Here is a 22,438-nt window from a genome sequence, read left to right as displayed (position 1 = left end):
AAATGGATAAACTGGCTAATTTTAAGTAACTTTTGTTCTATAGAGTTTATTCACTAAGTCAATACTTTTCGAGTTATTTGGCAGTGAATATGTTCATTTTTTCAACAAAATAACCACGCTTTTAGACGGTTTTTCGCAAATAACTTAAATAGTAGTATTTTGTCGACAAAACATTCTAAGCAAAAAATAGCCTGTAAAAAATTTTAAAAAATGGTGTATATATCACGTCTTTACACCTAGCAGAAGCAGAGTTATTGCTAATGAAAAATAGGTTCATATTCGTCAAATTCCAAATGGAATACTTTAACGTGAAATAACCAAAAATGAAGCACATTTCGGGGAAAACTCATTACAACTTATTTAAAGTGTTTAAAAAAAGCTTCATTTTTGTTTTATAAAAAAATTTCTAGCATTAAAATTAAACAAGTAACGCTCAAAATAAAGTTAATCCCTTTGGTTTTTGGTAAAAAAATCGAGAAAATCACCCCCTAATTAGTATCTTAAATGAACTTAATCGGTACGACTTCACAAGTTTCTTGACTCGTGTATATATTGTTTATATGATGTGTAAGTTTCATCGGTTCAAAGTCCTTATTATTGAAAGGGCTGTTGTTAAAAGGGGTTGAACGAATCACTGATCACGAATGTATGCAAATTTAGAAACACCAAATCTTAATCAATTTTTGTCTAACAGAAAAACAAGAAAATACATGATATTCAGAAAAGCAAATCTGACTTTTTTTGTTTTTCGAGATTTTTGGTATCTCTAACAATTTTTAAGTTATTTTGAAAAAAAAGCATATTTTTCAAAATTTTTATTTTTAAAAATATTACTTTGAAACCAAATTTTTTCAAAAATAAGCACTTTGAACCGATGAAACTTACAGATCATATAAACACAACATAAGTAAAATAATTTCTGGAGCGGTAACGATTAATTTCATTTAAGTTGCTAAGTAGAGGATGGTCTTCCCGATTTTTTTTTGCAAAAACAAAAGGGACCAGCTTTATTTTGAGCGTAACTTGCTTAAATTTAATGCCAGAAACTTTTTGTAAAAACAGAAATAAAGCTTTTTTTAAACACTTTAAAAAAGTTAAAATGGGTTTTTCCCAAAAAGTGCTTAATTTTTTGGATATTTCACGTCGAAATATTTGAAGTATTTGAAATTTGGTGAATATGAATCTATTTTTCATTGGCTATAACTCTGGTTCTACGAGATCCAGAGACCTAACGTATACACAATTGTTTTTACCTTTTTATAGGCTATATTTTTGCTAAGAACGTTTTTTTTTGACAAAATACTTACTTTATGAGTTATTTGCGAAAAACCGTCTAAAAATGTGGTTATTTTGTTGAAAAATGAACATATTCACTCGCAAATAACTCGAAAAGTGTTACTTGGCGAAAAAGCTCTATAGAATAAAAGTTACTTAAAATTAGTCAGTTTAGCCATTTCCGGACTTATTTTGGACATATATTTTTTCACCCCTAAGAGGGGGGTGAAAGTCACCCCCAGGGCAAAAGCACACATCGGCACAATATCACTTTTTTTCTTTGACATGTGAGCTATACGTGTGCCAAATTTCATGTCAATCCAAGCGGTTCTTTAAAATTTAGAGCAAAAACCGTGAAAGAATGGACTACTGATGTCGATGAATTAGATGCCAATTATGTATTAGTGATATGGTGAAGAATACATTTATATAAAAACGTTATGATATTTTTACATTTTTAGTTTTATGTTGCACTTGTTAGAAGTAAAATGGTACAAGTGCTGCTTAGAAACCTAAAAGTAGCTCCAAAATGAATAAAGTCAATAAAATTATAATTTTTAAAGTTATACTTCTTTACGATCAAGGGTGAAATTTTATAATTCTCTGGCGCATGCGCAGACAGACAGTATGCAGTTCGTTGCTAATTTTTCAAATTATGTATGTATCAGTGCAAATTAGTCATTGTACCAGAGATCGAGAGATCGCGGGTTCAAATCCTGGACGATTCATATTCATTTTTTTGTTATTTTGGTATTGTTACGTTTTGGTTAATTTTTGGTAATTATTGTTAATTTTTGGTATTGTAACTGTTAAGTATATTTATTTCGTTGAAATTATATAATAGAAGTACCTATAACTTCTTACGTGCGTACAAAGTACACACACATTCTTTTTTTTTACAAATAATAATAATAGCTCCTACAATTACCAAACCAAGGACGAAAAACTAGCATTAAAAATCATGGCAATTACTGTGAAGGCTCACATTTGAACGGCGTTTACTCAAAATGTACTTTTTGTCACATACTTATACTTCTGGGTTTCTCAATATTATAATCTAGACGATTCTAATGCCAAAGTTACGGTTTAATGGTTTAGACTTAGTGTGCAACAGGATGAAATGTATACAAAAAGTAACAAATAAGAAAATATAATTTTATATAATTATATGTTTCTTTTTCAGACGATGAATTCGGAGAGAGGACTGTTTCAATTTTACTTGACGGGGAGGAATCTGAAATGATATTTATTGACCATCCATCATCAGAAATGTCGGTATGTATATTAAAATATATTTTAGCATGTAAATAGTAAACCTTTGATAAATTGGAACTCCCTGATGGAACATTGAATAAATAGTGTTAAATAAATCCATGAAAATTTTGATTCCATCATAACTGTCTAGAAGCTCAATTAGCAGTTCGCTGACTTTCTCTTTTTATGTTTCATTATATGCCGCATTATAACTTCATTACGTAAAATCGTTGGAGCTATCTTTTCTGTAACATTTACAGTTAAGATTATCGTTTAGTTTAATAAAATTTTCAGCATTTCAATAAAAGCCCCATAAAACCATCGCTAATATCTTAAACTCAAAATGCCATTGGTACATGTTGGTCCAAAATTGTTACGATCAGATTAAGGACGTGTTCATGTGCTTTTTAGGCCTTTCGCACACACAGCTACTAAAAAGAAACCATAGAGAAATAACAAGAAGTTATTTCTCTATGAAAGAAACTAAACTAGTTGGTAACTAGAATTATCAACTGGTTATCAACTATGGCTCGCACACTACGCTACTGAAAATTAATCAAACGAGTCACTTCTTGACTGTACTTTGTACTGAGTAGCTTTGTTAGGCGGAGTTTAAGTTTATATGTTGTTCTGAAGCTATTTTCTTGTGGAGTTTTTGTAATTAACTAGTTACTGATGAGAAATAAGCCACAATTTTACTAAAAAATGATTTTATTAACGTTTCGACGTCCAAATCGGATGCCGTTGTCAAAATACAAAAAATATTAATGAATTAAACAAAAATGTTGTTGCTTAGTAAAAAATTCTTCTATTAATTTATTTAATCTGACTCATTTATTTCGGCAATTAAGACATATATTATACATTTTAAAGTAGAAGACTTTAAAATGATATTGTTGTTATTATTTAGTGTCACCGTTGCATGTAGTTGTACCAAAAATACATAAGTTGCATGAAAAACTTGTACTGGTATCAAACGGCACAATTAAAAGTATACAATTCTATATCCAACCACATACATATAAGAAGGGGTGTTCGACATGGATGTGTGATTTATTCAGAGGCCATATTTCAATAGTGTTTGTAAGATGCAGAGATGGTAATCAAAGTGAATGGAGTATTGCTCAACAACATACGATATACTGATGATGGTATCCTAATTTTGTGACAACATAGTCGACCTTCGACAACCTGTCACTATAATCGGAGAATACAGCAAGCGAATGGGATTAGAGATTAATACCAAAAAGACCAAATTCATGATCATCTCCGCAAACTTTGATGCACTTGAATACTCCACCATAACACTGAATACCAAGTCCATTGAAAGAGTGAGCAAATTTAAATACCTAGAAACGTGGCTTTTTGAAGACTGGGCATCTGACAGGGAAGTAAAATGTCGCATTAACTAAGCTCGACAAGATTTCGTAAAATTCAGGAAGGTACTGACCTGTTCAGAGTTCGATCTTCAACTGAGACTAAGATTTACTAAGTGCTACGCATGGTCGGTGCTACTATATGGCGTAGAGGGCTGGACACTCAAATCGAGGGATATAAACAGATTAGAAGCCTTCGAAATATGGCTTTATCGCCGTATCCTTAAGATACCGTGGACGGCGAAAGTCACAAATGCAGATGTCCTTAAAATATTCAACCAAGAACGCCAACTTTTTGAAACCACCAAGAAAAGAAAACGGCGTGTCTGGGTCACATTACGCGAAAGAAAAATACTAGTTCCTTCAACTTATAATCAAGGGTAAAATTGAATGCAAGAGAGCAAGAAAATGTTCTGGCTCCGAGACGTAAGGCAACGGACAGTGATTCTTCTTCTTCTTGTGCCACTCCTATCGGAGATTGGAAATCATCAAGGCTATCCTGACCTTGTTTACAGCTGACCATTAGTGGTGCAGCCAAACCACTCTCTCAAATTCCGCAACCATGACATTCTTCTACGGCCTGGATTCCGTTTTCCTTCTATTTTTCCTTGCATTATATTTTGAACTAATACGTATTTATGTCCTCTCATCAGGTGACAAATTCTCGGTAGCTCTGGGTGGAAAAAAATGCATTTCTTTCGATTACAGGATCAACTACTTTAATCAAATTCTCTGGTAGAAATCTGGTTGATTTGATAGCCTATAAAACGTGTTCATGTCCATCTGTTATGTATTTTCTGTTCTTTATTTTGAACCATACATGCATGTATGATTTAAGAATGAAGGATACTAACAATTTATGTTTAACTGAAGGCGTTTCCACACTTACATCTTCTTCTTCTTGTGGTGCTTTCTCCTTTAGTGGTGGCTAGCGACTACACTGGCAAATCTGTCTCTGTCCAATGCGGCTCTAAACAAACCACACTTACATACAGTCTCAAAACTCTGTTAGATGTAGTCAACCATCGAGAGTGGAAAAGTGAACACAGTTCTGAAACAGATAATTTCACAGGGCAGTTGCCTGACTTTATCGCACAACTTATGTCTAGAAGATACACACCTTCTTTTAAGGTGCTAATATGTGAATTTTACCAATTTTTGAGCATTTTGCGCTACCGCACATTAAAAGATGTCTGTTTCAAATTTATTTCCTATTTTTTAAACTATTTACTAAACAGTTTTCACTATAACACATTCAAATATTATTGGCTAAAGATTGTAAAAATAATTGAAAAATGTCTTGATTTCTGAAAAAAACTAAATTTTAAGTGTGATGCGCCAGCTGGGGATTCAAATGTAACTTTATTTTACTATGCATTTTACTTATATACCCCAAAGGCAAGTTTTCCGCAGTATAGCGATTAAAAAATGAAACATTATTGTTTTTTCGGCCCACCCTACTACACATATTTATTTTCCAGAGGTAAATCGGTTCCATCTATTGCAAATTTCTAGTACCGGTCATAGGCGTCCGTTTTGGGTGGGGCAACGGTTATTTTATCGGATAACTTTTTTGTTTTTAATTTTTAAGCATTTTTAGGTCTCGATTATTAAATCGTAAGGTATTTACTCTTACTTTAAGTCGATAAGATACACCGTTTTCTACAAAAATCGATTTGAAAATTTTTCGTTTTTTGAATATCAAAAAAAATTCAAAACAAAACTATGTATATAGAAAAACCAAAACTGGAACGTTTATTTATATTTCAGAGATAAATCGATTTCATTAACTGCAAATTTCTAGTACCGGTCATATGTGTCCGTTTTGGGTAGGTCAACGGTTATTTTATCGTATAACTTTTTTGTTTTTAATTTTTAAGAATTTTTTACACTAGATTATTAAATTATGAGGTATTCTAGTACTAAAAGTTAGTCTTGCTTTAGGTTGGTAAAATGCACCGTTTTTTTTTGGAAATTTTTTTCAATTTTTTTTCAAATTCAGGATAAGAAAATTTTTCAAATCGATTTTTCTAGAAAACGGTGTGTCCTACCGACTTTAAGCAAGAGTACCTTTTAGTACTAGAATACCTCACAATTTAATAATCCAGTATCAAAAATGCTTAAAAGTTAAAGACAAAAAAGTTATGCGATAAAATAACCGTTGCCCCACCCAAAACGGACGCCTATGACTGGTACTAGAAATTCATAATAGATGAAATCGATTTATCTCTGGAAGATAAATATGTTTACCAATTTTCGTTTTTGTAACTATCTATAAAAAGGAAACTCTCTATCTAAAACGCTATTACTGCGTTCCACGGTCACCTTTCAGTACAGACTCTTATGAAGAACAGTGTTACCAAGAGATATTAATATTTATATTAAATAAATTTTAAAGTATTTTTATACCTCACTTGGTCTATTAAATTTGTCAGTGTGTATGAGAAATCTTGTAAACTGTCAAAGCAAAGGAAGTTTAGCTCGGTGGTAGCGCGCTCGACCGGAGATTGAGAGATCTCTGGTTCGAATCCGTGTGTTATCTAACTTTTTTTTATTTTTAGTATTGTTTTAATAAAAATTTTTGGAAAGTAGTAAGTAAAAATTAGTTTAATATTTAAATACAAATAAACTGTTGATAGTATATTTATTTCGTTGAAATCATATAATAGAAGTATAACTTCTTACGTGCGTACAAAGTACACGTGTTAAAAAGTACATTTTTAAGGCACTCATGTGAATTGCAAAACTTTCACATGCGTGCCTTAAAATTGTACTTTTAACACTTATATCATAAATAACTATTAAATATAATATTAATCACAGGCTAATTATAATTAATATTCAAATGATATATCTTTAATATCGTATAAATATCTTTCATAGTACCTATCTATGAATTATTTAAAAATAATAAAACCCACAGATTTTCAAATCAAGATGTTTTGGACTTCTGGAATATTCTATTTAGACGGACTTTAAGTTCGTCTGCTTAAAACTGGCAACACTGAGCTGCAAGGTTCCATAAGTTTTATATTGGGATATGCTGCCCATACTGCAAAGTGACTGGAAAACGCAGAATTTCTAGAAAAAGAAAAACTAATTCCAAGACGCCATCTTCAAACAGCTCTAGCTCCCTTAGGAAGCGTTTTCGGACTAGGTGAATTTGGTTAAATTATCTTAAAATTATCTAAGGAATCTCCTGTTATCGTTTGTCGGTAGAATTTCTGGACACCCTGTATATGTATGTACCCTATCATGAGTATTTTGAGGCATTAAAATTGACTATTTAACGCTATAAACTTTAATAACCTGCGTTAATTTTCTCTGAACTAATGTAGAAGTTATATCACAATTAAATTTGTCCGTTAAAATTGGTCTTCTAATCATAGCATTGCTCACTAAGGAGTCCGGAATGCCCTCAAGAGGATCCAACTAATTTCTAATTTTGGAATTTAGGACCACTTCAGGAATGGAGCCTATATACCCTTCTGTTACGTTCCGAGAACAGTTTGATGATATAATTAATAGATATTTTAACTATAAAGGAATATAAAGGGAGTAATTAGGGGATGGTAATAATGGAGGAGATAGTTATATGATTGTAATTTGATATACATTACGAAAATACTGGAAAATACATTATTGGGACCGTGCAAGTTCGGAAGAGTGACACCTGGTTTCAAAGCTAAACAACATTTTTAGCACTTTTAATTATATTGGAAAATTATATTAGTCCTGGTTGCTGGATAATTGTCAAAGTCATATCCCAAAAAAAGAATAAGAAGAAAAAGTAAGAATAAGGTTACCTACGTTATTAAAAGGTAAACAATTGTATGTAGTATATAAAATTAATTATTAAAATGCAGTATTACAAGTAAAATACCTACAATTAATTAAATTCACTTTATAGACAAGGCGAAAACGGCGGGTTCGTTGGGAAAAATATTCCCATGAGATTATATACATAGATAGACTTGGACGTAATGATATTAGGCTGCACCTACGATGCGCAATCAACAGCAACACAATTCACCGTATATTTGACAGTCTGTACTATACCCAGGAATTACTTTCTCGTAATTTTTAACTTTCTTGAATATTGATTACAACTAATTTCACAAATGAACATATGATATATGAAATTCAATCGTCAAGCCATTAAAATTTCGGATCCATTTTTATAAACATTTTTGTAAAAGAATATCCAAATTATTCTGAATATAAACGATATTCTAAACAAAAGCGATATGTACATACTTCCTAAAAAGCGGCGTTAAATTATTTCCGTTGTTCCAATATTCCAAATTGTTTACCAAATCAAACCAAATTTAATTAACAGAATCATTGATTACTTTTATTTTTGTGTTGTACTTTCCTTTGAAAAATGCGCATTTGATATCCAGGTTTTAATTTATTGGTAAGCCAATAAAACATTAATAAATTCATATGTATAAAATATTTTTTTTTATTTTACAAAATAGTCACATCAACCTCTGAGGTTATGAGCGACATAATATATACACATATACATAAGATAATTTATTTACAAATATGTTAAATTTTGTTAAATATATTGATGTTTTTAAGGAATTTTACCAAATGTTCAATTTTACAATTTTCTTCTAACATTTCACTTGTTGATCCGATGATGTGGTTGTTCTGTCTCTTCAACTGGTATCTTGGACATTGGACACTCTACAAGTACATGCTTAACACTTAGTGGGATATTACAGTTGTCATTAAAGTGGGATTAGTGTGGCCAATTATATGTCCGTGTGTAAGTCGGGTATGTCCTAGACGAAGATGAGTAACAATGACTTGGTGAGTTCTGTTGTGAATTTGAAATTTCCACGGTTTTACAAACGTTTTCACTTCGCGAAGTTTTGAAGTTGAACTGTCCCACTGGTTTTGCCACAGATTTTCGACTTTCACTTTAATAAATGATTTTAAATTGCTAAGAACTACATCTCTCATTCACTCGCGGTTTCACTGTTCCTTGCTTGTTGGGTTGTACGATCCGCTTCTTCATTTCCTTGATGGCCAATGTGTGAAGGAACCCATAGAAATTATACAGTATGGTTGTTGTTTTGAATGGTAGCTAGTTCTTTTTTAATTAGGAGAGAAGAGAAATATGCTTTATTGTCACTGAAAATTTTTACAATTTTATCGACAAAGCTTACATACAGTCAAAAGAACAATAATATCAATAACAAATAACAACTACAATTTACTAAAGTAGATAAATCGTTAATATACAGTATATAAGCTATAAAAGCAAAGACAAAAACAATCTATTGCAAAATTTATATAAATTGCAAATGGAACTTACTTACAACAAATAAAATACAACATTATAGTCGAGGAAATGAAGCATTTTGGCTCGCAATTTTTTCGTCCAGCATGGATTTACTTGAAATTTTCACAGAAGGTAGGGAATAGTCCAAGGATCATTTTCTATATCATGCCGCTGTACGCTAAAACCTTGGGGGTGGTTGCCACCCCATCTCGGGGGTGGGAATTTTTTATTACATTTTAACCATGTAAATCGATGTAAAAAGTATTTCTAAGAAAAAAATGTTTTTTACATTTTCTTCGTAAAACTAATATTTTTCGAGTTATTCGCGCTTGAAAGTAACGGTTTTTCGTCGAAAAAATCGACTTTTTAGAGGGTTTTTTGAGAATACCTCGAAAAATATGCATATAATATCTTTAAGACGGATACAAACCGAGATACGGCATGTTAAAAGTTAGCTTTTCTCGTCAAATGCATAATTTTGAAATATTCAAAGCCAAATAACGGGAAAACTTTGCATTTTTTGAGGAAAACTTAAATTATCTATTTTCAAGTAGAGCGATTTATGATCAAAAAACAATCGGTACCTGCTTTTCTCTACGAAAAAATCAGTGAAAATAACCCCCTAAATACCCCCCTAATTAAAAATTGGTCTTCACCTTTCTGTAATTCCTTGTATATTTGTATTGTCAATACACCCAAGAAGTTTCACCTATTTAAAAGGCCAAATTTTAGAAAAATTGGAGTTTAAAGAAAAATTAATTTTTTGCACTTTCGTATTTTTCACGTTTTACTTCCAAATATCTCCGAAAATACTGGAGATACGAAAAAAATGATACATTATAAAACGCGTTTTTTTTTTCGAAATATTCGAATAGTCCGCTTGTGGAACATTTTCAATGCATGTATAATACCACAGAACTGGTTCGTATACTGGAAGATGACTTAAAAACAATGTGTATTTGTACTTCTACATATTTGTAAATTCGTATTTTTGTGTAAATAAATGTTTTTGTAATTCATTAATTCTACTTTTTTTTCTGTATAGATCTATTAAATTATTTTTGCATCAGACAGGCGGGGGAACTTGGTAATGAGGTAAGCAAATCCTTGGCCATTTCTACCCATTGCTTTCACAAATTGTTTCATTAAACCCAGTTTAATGTGAAGCGGTGGTAAAATTACATCTTTAGGGGCAACAAGAGATTCATTCGTCACATTTTTCTCTCCAACTATTTATTTTCTGGTTGGCCATACTGTTCTTACAAAATGTTCTTTTCGAGCACGACTATCCCACTCACATAAAAAACAACAGTACTTCGTATATCCTCCTTGCATGCCAAGTATCATTGCGATTATTTTAAAGTCTCCGCAAATTTTCCATTTGTGATCTTGATATTTAATTTTCGTTAATACATGTTGAATCACACCATATGATTCTTTCGTCAAACTTGCATAACTAACGGGAACCGAAGATATTAAGTTACCGTTATGAAGTAAAACAGCTTTTAAGCTTGTTTTAGATGCATCTATGAATAGGCGCCAATCAGAAGCTTTATATGGTCTATCCAGGGCTCTCATTAGGCCTCTGATGTCCTTACAAAAGGTCATGATGTCATCTTTCTCAAAAAACTTGACAAAATCAAGATCTCTGTCTCTATAAACTGTTACACGTGTGTTTGGCTGTAAAAGCTTCCATTCTTGCAAACGTGAACTCAGAAGCTCTGCCTTACTCTTACTTAGACCTAAATCTCTGACTAAGTCATTCAATTCACCCTGAGACAAAAGATACGGTACTACGTGTTTAGAAGGCTCATATGTTGGGTCTGTTGCAGACAAGGGCTCTTCATTCTTTGAGTTATTTCCCCCCGTAGAAGTGTCCAAAGGTGTTTCTTCTTCTGTTTATGGCATATTCTCAATTACACCACGGATTTTATCTTTATCACGGGGAACTGGTGGTACAGGAATTTCTGCATTATGAGGTACTGGTCGTATGGCAGAAGGTACGTTTATGGGGTATCCTATGTGTTGTTTAGATTTCCTGCTAGTAAAACCCCGTACATTTGTTAGACAAAAGTAGAAATCTGTAACATGATCCTTGGGCTCGAGCCATAACCATTGGAACACCAAAGCCCATCGAAACAGGTTTTCCATTCCACCACTGTATCAACTTCACATAACAGTTCGCACAACAAAAATGTGGCGCCCATTTTTTATCCTGATCACCAATGGCACAACCAAAATATAGTTTGCAGGCTTTATGTACAACTGGAGACATTTGTTTTCTGTGTCTTTCAAAAATGTATTCACCACAAATATAGCAGAAACTGTCTGGGTTATTGCGGCACTTATAACGTGACGACATTTTCTCGGACACTTAACACACTTCACAACTTTATATAAGAACGAATTAGATGAAACTAACCCCACCCATATTGTTACATTAGGTTTTATAAACTGCCATGCGCTCATGCGCACTGGGTTAGAGATACCGCCTCCGCCTTGTCGAAAGTTCGTGCTATTATTATTAGATCCCTCTCTTTTGTTTGTCCTATTGTGTTGTGAGGATTATAATAATCCCGAAAATATAGTTTTAGGTATATTTTTGCCCTTGGTTACTAATTTGGTAGAAATTACCAAGTAGATATTATCCTACATAATTGTATTTTAATTAGGGTAATTTTTACCTGAATTTTACCATAAAATACTAAATATCTCAAAATCTGTGCCTGATAGAGCAATTTAAATTACAGATTCTGATTTAGAACGAAAAGGCCATTTAGGATCAATCATCAGTACCACAGAAAAAAATATTTTGTAGAACAGTGATTATCTACCTATAAAAATTATAATGTTCTTAAGGGTGGTTTTTAAGGGTTGAAATATTATGATATTATATCCTAAAGCATAAAGCAATCATTATTTTTAGCCAACCAAAACCAAATTTTACCCATATTAAAGTTTACGATGTTACAATTTTTGACAATAAGGGGTAGTTTACACCCCTAAAAATAATCGACGCCCTTGAGCATGTTATATAATATGAAGTACAGGGTGAGATGATCCTAATCCCAAATTTTAATGTAAATCGGTGCAATCCGAAATTATTCTTTTAGGATAAGTAACTTTTTATATAAAGCTCCAAAAAGGGTGGTTTTAAGGGTTCAAATATTATGATAGTATATCTTAAAGCATAAAACAATTACTATGTAACTAATAAGAACCAAATGTTGACAATATTAAAGTTTAAAATGTTGTTTTATAATTTTTTACAAGTAGTTTTTTTAGGGGTCGTTTTCACCCTTAAAAAACCAAAAGCGTACAACGGCTCAATATAGAAAATGAACTAAAGGGTGAAATGAGCCTAATCCCAAATTTTTGTACAAATCGATGCTGGACGAAAAAATTGCGAGGTTTTGCCATTTTTCTAGCTTCATTTCCTCGACTATTAAGAACTGACAAGTTTAAGCTACTGCGTATGAAACCCAACTTTCTTAGTTATTCGTTAAGAAATTCTTCTATTGAATAATATGGTCTTTTAGATAGATAGGCTTTTGTCATTTTACGGAACTTTGGGAAAGATGTTGCAGATTTAAGTTGTAACGGGAGGTGGTTGTAATTTTTTTTTTGTGGATATAATATAGGTTTCTTTATTAACTCGGTGGATGGGATCGGTAAATAAATATCAAAGATTGAATTTCTGGTGGAGTAAAGATGATTGGGTCTTGTTGAAAAGACATGAAGGTCTTTACGAATTAAACAAACCGCTTCTAAAATATATAAAGATGGAAGTGTTAAAATTCCGTGATCTCTGAAGTAACTTCTGCAATGTGTAGATCTTCTGAAACTAAACAGATATCTTATTGCTATTTTTTGCAATTTAAAAATAACATAAAATTGAGCAGCTGTACTAGAATCCCAAAAAGGAAGACCATATCGAAGATGAGACTCGAACAATGAAAAATTTGTTATTTTAGAAGATGCTAAATTGAGTTCCCTTGGGACAGATCTTATTGCATATAGCCCAATAAATGACCGTTTTGGAGTGTAATTTTCAGGGGCAACTCCGAATTGCATGAAAATTTGGATTTAGGTTCTACTTACCATCAAACAAACTTCAAAGTTGAAATTGTGCCGTTGGTTGCTTTTACTTGGGGGGTGACAGTTACTCCTACTCGAGGGGTGAAAAACGCTTGTTTAAAATAAGCCCAGAAATGGATAAATTGACAGATTATAAGCAACTTTCGTTCTATAAAGTTTTTTACGTAAGTCAATACTTTTCGAGTTATTCGCGATTGAAAATGTTGATTTTTCGAAAAAAACATACGTTTTCAGACTGTTTTTCGCAAATAACTCAAAAAGTAAATATTTTATGGAAAAAAATGTTCCCAGCAAAAGTGTAGCTTATAAAAAATAAAAAGAATGGTGTATCAGTAAAGTCTATACATTGAGTAAAAGCAAAGTTGTAGCTCATGAAATTCGTTCTTATTCGTCTAATTCCAAATCGAATAATTCAATGCAAAATCACCGAAAAATCAAGCACTTTTTGGGAAAAGCTTATTAACATTTTTAAAGTATCTAAAAAAAACTTTATATTTGTTTTTTAGAAAAGTTTCTAGCATCCAAAATAAACGAGTTACACTGAAAAAAAAAGTTGGCCCATTTTTTTGTAAAAAAATCGTGAAAACTTGCCTCTATTTAGCACCCTAAATAAAATTAATCGTTACCGTTTTACCATTTATTTTAACTCTATGTGAATTGTTTATATGATCTGTAAGTTTTATAGGTTTAAAGTGCTTATTTTTAAAAAAATTTGGTTTTATAGTAAAAAAAAATTTCTAAAAATTTTTGAAAAATTTCCTTTTTTCAGAATAACTTAAAAAGTATTAGTGATAAGAAAAATCTTAATGAGTAGAAAAATGTAGGTTCTGCTATTATAAATATACTTGTTTCATTTTGTTTTTCCGTAAGACAAAAATTGGTTAAGATATGGCTGTTCAAAATTGGCTTACACTCGTGGTTAGTGACCCATTCAAGCTTTTTCAACTATAACCCTTTCAAAAATAAGCACTTTAAACCGGTGAGACCGACAGATCATATAAAAACTAGTAAAGTAAGTAAATTGCTTGTAAAGCGTTAGCGATTAATTTCATTTGGGGAGCTAAACACGGGGAGAATTTCATAATTTTTTCACCACAAAAAAGAGGGCCAACTTTATTTTGAGCGTAACTCACTTATTTTTAGTGCTAGAAACTTGTATAAACAATAAAAATAAATAAATAAATAAAAATAATTCTGAATGACCAACTCGAGACAAACAGCTCCCCACTCCTCAACCTCTTCAGTTAAAGACTTAAAAAAGGCAAACACATTGTAAAATATATCACTTGAGAAAGGCACTTTGCCGAAACAGCTGTAGTAATAACATAGTTGTAATAAATTTTGTGGAAGTATAGAAAAACAAACGTTTTTCAGTGTTTTATTGTGAGATAAAATGAACTTCCATCAAGTAACGGTCGAATCCATCAATTAATAAAAATAAAGATTTTTATAAACACTTTAAAAAAGTTTAAATGGGTTTTTCACGAAAAGTGCTTAATTTTTCGGTGATTTCACCTTGAAATATTCGATTTGAAATTAGACGAATAATAACATGTTTTCCATGAGCTACAACTTTATTTTTACTCGATTGATAACTTTACTGATATACCATTTGCTTCGGTTTATTATAAGCTACATTATTGTTAGGAATATTTTTTTCGATCAAATATTTACTTTTTGAGTTATTTGCGAAAAACCGTCTGAAAACGTATTTTTTTTGTCGAAAAATAAACATTTTCAATCGCAAATAACTCGAAAATTATTGACTTACATAAAAAACTCTATAGATTAAAAGTTGCTTAAAATCAGCCAATTTATCCATATCCGGTCTTATCTAGAACGTATGTTTTTTCACCCCCGAGAAGGGGTGACTGTCACCCCCCAAGTAAAAGCAACCAACGGCACAATTTCAACTTTGAAGTGGAGGGTAAGTAGAACCTAAATCCAAATTTTCATGCAATTCGGAGTTGCCCCTGAAAATTACACAGTATGGCCGTATTTCCCGTTCATTTACTGGGCTAATAGCAAGCTGAGGCGAGTTTCTTACTTAACGAATCGATATGAAGGGACCATTTGAGATTGCTGTCTAAAAAAATACCAAGAAATTTTACAGAATCAACGGTACTGACCTGGCTGTTATTAAGAGGCAAAGGTTGAAGAGCTCCTTTATAAGATAATGCTACTGTTTTATCTACGTTAAAAGAGAGTAAATTAGAGTAAGACCAGGTCTTTATCGTCAGTAGATCCGAGCAATTGGATGCTTCGTGTACAGTTGGTTAGTGGTACTGATGGAACTGAGGGAATCGGTAATTATAAGAGCATTGGATATATTACTGGAGTTAATATGAACGAGAGCTTGATAGATGGCGTATAGCTCGCCAGTACGTATACAGCTTAAGGATGGTGGTTTATACTCAAGTGTAATATTTGGAGTAATATAAAATCATTTAAAAATTAGTATATTATGTTTTTTAACTTTTATTTAGTGTTGTTTTTTCAGTTCTATTTTAATATATTCTCGTTTCATTTCGCTTCGTACATCAAAGTCTAGCACAAGCAACTTGTGTTGTTAGTCTTAAGCTGGGTATCCATTTATGTTGCAACATCACGCGCTCCGCGCTCCTACAGCTGCTTCAACGAATACAGCATGCGCTCCTCTGCATCATATAATCCGCTATCGATTGGAGCGCTGAGGCGCAGCGCGCACTGTTGCACGTCCGGGAGCGAGAACGTATCCACTATGTGGAACAGTTGCAGGGACGCGAAGCGCAAGAGGTTCGCGAACATAGTGGATACATGCCTTTAGAGTCTTGCTGATAGATTCATGCGCGTGTGACAGATTCAAAATCGCTGGACGCTTCAAGCGTTGTTTCTGAGGGAACGATTTATTCTACATAAAAAGTGCTAATAGACATACCTACTAAAACTGCAGCAGTTGAGAGCAGGTATAATTACCTACACACCACTTGAAGGTACAAAGATGGTGTTTTATAAATTTTTTATAAAACAGGTTTTACAGCAAAACATATTTTCGGCGCGGTATGCATCCAAACATTCCGTATATGTATTTGGCACCTAGGAGTTTTCTATTGGTTTCTTGCGGCACGCGGCCATATTTCAACCAATAGGCGGCGAGGTGCCATTCACGTATACGGAATGTTATTCGGTGCGAAATTCATATACGGAATGTTAAATATTCGTAGACGGAAAAAGATAACTTTTTATTTTTTCGTCTGGTAGCTTACAGCCCTAAACTTCAACAGAATTGAATAGCCGAAAAATAATATCTAAACATACTAAACAACACGTGCAAGTCATTAAAAATTCTGCGAAAGCGAAACCTTAGTCAAATAAAGAAATCTCTACCATTCTCTCAAATCTATACCATTCGCATTATTTCGCACCAAATTTTTTTTTTATTATTTATTAAATTAACAATGCACCTAATCTTAAGACTAACCAGCATTTTACATTTAACTTAATCTACTACTGTACTGTCCTAGGTATTCCCAACGGTTCACCTTAGAATTTAATAATTATTGTTGCACACATCACTGTTGTGGCTAGGTTCACTGTCCGAATTTAAACTCACACTGACATTTTTATAGATTTATCACTATCACACAAGTTCAAAAGGTTTGGTGCGTTTGAGCCTGCGGACAAGGTTTTGATTATCTAAAAGTTCTAACACTTCCCTGTTTGTATGGTTCTGGAGTCGTTTTTCGTGACCCTTGGCAATCTTCTTTATTTCTTCTTTGATTGTTGTTATACGAAGTTCCCGATGTAGGTCTTTGTTGCGGATATACCATGGATCGTTGACTATGTTTCTTAGTATTCGGTTTTGGACTCTTTGAAGGCAAGCACAGTTACTCTCACTAGTACAGCCCCATAACTGTAGACCATAGGACCATACTGGTTGGAGCATTTGTTTGTAAACTAATACTTTGTTTTTGATTGTAAGTTGTGAGCTTCTACCTAATAACCAATATAACTTCTTGTACTTCAGTTTTAGTTCTTCGGTTTTCTTTCTGATATGTTCCTGCCACTTTAATTTGCTATCCAAATGTAGCCCTAGATATTTAACTGTTTTCTTGTACGGAACGATTTTATTGTTTATTCTAACTGGGTGACTATTTATTTTTTTGTAGGTGAAATCGATATGGGCAGATTTCCCTTCATTGATTTTTATGCGCCATTTATTATTCCAGATGTTTATTTTGTTTACTACATTTTGTTTTCGCACCAAATAACATTCCATATAGGCAATAATTCGTTTATTTTCTTAAACAATACATTAACAAAATATTTTAAAATCAGTCTTCTTTAACTGACTTAATAAAAGTCGTCTTTTTAATTCTACAAATATTTAACATTCCGCATAGGAATGTCGCGCCTATGAATTTCGCACCAAATAACATTCCAAATAATATAATTGTTTTATTGAAGTTATACTTCTTTAGGCGCGATTGAGAGTAAAATTTCAGTATGGTATAAACGTTATACGGGATCTGATTGGATGTTAAAATCATCTGTCAATAATTGTTCAATATGGAGATTTTGGATAAACAAATTAATGTTGTGTATATTAGTTTTTATTGTTGTGATGGCAGAGAAAAATGCAAGTTTATAATATTGTAGTGAGTTTTTAAATAGTTTTTAAAAGCGACAGGTACGTAATAATTGTAAATGTTTCAGTATCCTAATAAAAAATTTCATAGGTAGGACCTACCTATTTGGAAAAATTAAAAAGAACCTACCAAAATAGTATGTAATGCTTTGATTTACATAATTTGATTACCATCAAAATTTCTATCAATATTCACCTAATATATTGTTTTCTTACTCTATGTTTTGTTGTATTCTAATATTTCTTTCAATTCTAAATAATTTCAATTCAAAATCAAAATAATTTGGTTAAATTCAGAACCGTCAAAAGTTTAATCCGTTTAGTTAGTTGATCTTCGCACATGATGACACTTAGCCTCCGTGGGTAAAAGTTTAAGGTGAATGAATTTCAATACTAACTGCGCTGATAAGCGGATTCGAATCCCAATGGAGACTTTTATTTTTTTATACATTTTATGATTGTAAGTTTATTATATAATTTTTTTTTCAGAAAATACGTATTTAGTTAAAAAATTTTCCTACATTGTTCAGAAATCATTTGTGGCATTTTTCAATGTGTTTGTTTGTGTGTGTTTTATTCTTTTATTATTTTAATTTTTGGCACTGTTTTAATAAAAAAATTTGAGTAGTAGTAAGTAATAAAATTAGTTTAATATTTAAATAAAATATTAATAAAATGTTTAAAGTATATTAATTTCGTTGAAATTATATAATAGAAGTATAACTTCTTTCGTGCGCACAAAGTACACACACATTCTTTTTTTTATTTCATTTTTATTTAGACATACGTTTTATTTATGGTACATTCCATGTCAAATCACTCAGGCAAAAAATTTTGGATCTCCGATTTGTCTGAAACTTGGTATATAGCGTCTGCGGGACGTAAAAATAAGATATTTAGGGCCGGTACTTTATGTCCCGGTTAAACCTCGGTTAGCTAACCGGGGTTTAATCGGGACAGAAAAGTACCTCATAGAGCCTCTTGCGTTGTAATAAAAGCAATTATAATTATCATTATAATTATTTATGAATATAATAATAAGTATAATTGCGTTTATGTCTATGTTATGCATATATTTCTGTCCCGATTAAACCCCGGTTAACTAACCGGCTGTTAACGGAGACATAAAGTACCGGCCCTTAAGGTCAAAGAATCTTCTTCTTTTTTTCTCAAAATGTTATTTTATGCGATTTTAGAGTGATTTGGTGTTTATTTAAACAAATTTGCATTTTCTGTCGTAAAGTATCAATGAAAAACATAATATTTTAATAGAAAGGACTCAAAGATGTCATTATATGGCATTATAACAAGTTATTTTGAATCAAAACAAGTTTTTGATCAAATTTTATAGTGTAAAAAACGTTAAAATACCGTTTTTTACATGTTCCTCCATTCCCAAACTACATCATCATCGATTTGGCTGAAAATTTGCCCATAGATAGCCAAAAGATAGGACTTTACGTGGTTAGAAGGATTTGAATTATATTACAATACCAAAAAAGTTACATGCAGTAATATCAGACTCAAAAGTATATATTAGTCCAGTCGGGATAGCATTTGACCTTGAATGCCGAGCTGCCCAAAATTTTATTTTTCTGATCTTTAGGGGAGTCAATAGTAGCCTAAATTTAAAATCACGAATGAATTCCTCCGTTACGTTAGCCGCCATCTTGATTTTAAAGGAGAACCTGTTTTGCTCAATATCTTCGTCACTTTTAACTTTTCGACAAAAATGGTAGGAACTGAAATTGTTCCAAATAAATCGTATTTACAATTATTACAATTTCTTTTTAATAATTTTTGTCGTGAGGTCGATATTTTCGAGTTAATTGTACTTACAGTAGACGCCTATATTTTTGACTATAATATTGCATGTAACTTTTTTGGTATTGTAATATAATTCAAATCCTTCTCACCACTTAAAGCCCTATGTTTTATCTATCTGTGGGCAAATTTTCAGCCAAATCGATTATGATGTATTTTGGGAATGGAGAAAAATGTAAAAAACGGTATTTTAACGTTTTCTACACTATAAAATTTGATCAAAAGCTTGTTTTGAATCAAAGTAACTTGTTATAATGCCATATAATGACATCTTTGAGTTCCTTCTATTAAAATATTATGTTTTCCATTGATACTTTACGATAGAAAATGCAAATTTGTATAAATAAACACCAAATCACTGTAAAATCCCATAAAATAACATTATGAGAAAAAAAAGAAGAAGAAGATTTATTTACCTTAAATATCTTATTTTTACGTCCCGCAGAAGCTATATACCAATTTTCAGACAAATCGGAGGTCCAAAATTTTTTTTGCTCCAAAATTGAGTGATTTGAAATGGAATGACCCTTATACATTCAAGTATTTTAAAATCAATCTCCTTTTAATCGACTCTAATAAAAAGTTGTGTTTTTCCGTCTACGAATATTATTTAACATTCCGTATATGAATTTCGCACCGAATAACATTCCGTATACGTGAATGGCACCTCGCTGCCTATTGGTTGAAATATGGCCGCGTGCCGCAAGGAACCAATAGAAAACTCCTAGGTACCAAATACATATACGGAATGTTTAGATGCGCGCGGTATAGCCTACCGCGTGTCAGTGGTTAAGGGTACCGATAAGTTCTATAAGAGTTATCGATCTCCATTTTCGAACACCCGGTGTGTTTTTATGAATACACTGTTATTCTAAAGGTCGGTACACATATACGAGCAAATTGTTCGCGAACCTTGTGCTATATTCGTATAATTTGTACGGTGGGACGAACCGCTTGCGAGCTATTCGTTCGTCGGTCGTCACAAACCACGGCTTGTCGGTTTTTGAGACGAACACAAAGGATATTCTCAGCTCAATTTGGACGGCGTTCGCAATAATATTGTCTGTTCGTGTCGTCACATCCAGATTGTGTGAATGACATGTTCCTAAGAGATAAGAAACGTGAGATATACAATGCAATTAATACCCAAATTACGAATTAAATGAATCATTTACATAAACTTTGCACAAGTTGATTCGTAGTAAAATACAAATTAAAAATTAACTTGTGAACCTTTGCCACTACGGTAAATATCTGAAGCGGTTTGTTTTGTTCAAAAATTAGATATAAAAATTAGACAACACATTTTGCGTTTAATCCGAGTACTAAAATCCTGCAAAAAATTCTATATCAGATTCACAGCTACTTCAATTCCAATGGTTAATAAATAAATATAAAACAGCTAACTGCATGTGGAAAAACATCCAATGTTCAACAACTAGACACTGCATTTTTGTGATGAAACTGTATGTTGGTTTTCAATTTATGCTTTTTATCTTCAAGGGATTAAAATTCACGACTGTTCATGTGCAAACACAAAAGGCTATTTCAAAAACCGGTGATTTTGCAGCAAAACTGTTTTAACGCCGTTATTTGAATTATCTCCTGTTCATTGAGTTGGAATTCAGTTATCATGATAAATCTTTTATTTGATTATTACCTTAAAATTGATACCATGCTGTTGTTAGGTGGATTGCTTACTCTTGTTGCTGATTCCAAACTTGGATAAAGAAGATAGAACCGATCAGAAAGTCTTGTAGTCCAGTCATCAGATATTTGATCTCTAAAACCGAGACGAACAAATTGAATTTTGCTGAGAATTTTGATTTTGAAACACCAAAAATGATACAAATCAGTTTGACTCTCCTACCCTCGGGCTTTCCCTAAACCACCCCTCTTACGGGGAAAAATTGAAAACATCAATTTAGTAAGAATCTTATAGTCCATGTGGTGAAACCGCTCCCGTCTGAAAAAATTTCTGATTCGGTTTCTTTGTGAATTCCTATTCAAAAATCCCCTTTAAACAAATCTGAAGGGTGCCGGGCGGAATTTTTGGGCAGAAATTGTTTAAAAAATTTTTTTAAACAAATACAAAAGATCACCTTTTTTGCCCTGGAGCATATTTTTTAAGTTTTTTTGGTCGTTCGAAACAAGAAACGTATAGGCGGAGTTATTGGCAATTTAAAATCGAAAAAATGCAAAAATACGCATTTTCGAGGCTTAAAAACTCATATTTAGAATAGTATTTTTAAGATTGTCAAGTACTTAAATAGTCGTTTAAACATTCATTTTCAAGATTCTGAAGAATTATCGGTTCTGAATTTACAAAGTTGTTATATAATTGTTAAATATGCGTGTCCATCCGATTGTAAATAAAATAGGTTTGTTGTAATTTTTCTCAAAAGTTTATAGTTTTAAAGTTATAAGCGATTTAAAATCCGAAAATGTGTATTTTCGCTTTTTTCGGATTTTAAATTGCTTATAACTTTAAAACTATAAACTTTTGAGAAAAATTACAAGAAACCTATTTTATTTAGAATGTCCCAAAGAATCAAAAAATATTTTTCAGGGGAAAAAATATTTTTTTTCGCTTTTTTTCGGATTTTAAATCGTTTATAACTTTAAAACTATAAACTTTTGAGAAAAATTACAAGAAACTTATTTTACTTAGAATGTCCCAAAGAATCA

The 22,438-nt window shown here is 32.1% G+C and overlaps 1 protein-coding gene across 1 annotated transcript in view; it reads left to right on the top strand.

Moving 5' to 3' along the window:
* Window positions 1–22,438, top strand: part of LOC114324395 (uncharacterized) — a 437,385-nt gene that overhangs the window by 406,617 nt on the left and 8,330 nt on the right. The window contains exon 8 of the mRNA XM_028272222.2: window positions 2,459–2,550. Coding sequence (XP_028128023.1) covers window positions 2,459–2,550 — 92 coding nt within the window. The remainder of the gene's footprint in view (window positions 1–2,458; window positions 2,551–22,438) is intronic.

This window comes from Diabrotica virgifera, chromosome 4 (assembly GCF_917563875.1).
Source record: "Diabrotica virgifera virgifera chromosome 4, PGI_DIABVI_V3a".
Taxonomy (NCBI): Eukaryota; Metazoa; Arthropoda; class Insecta; order Coleoptera; family Chrysomelidae; genus Diabrotica; species Diabrotica virgifera.
Note: the sequence above shows the minus strand (reverse complement) of the source record. Positions and strands in the feature narration are given on the sequence as shown.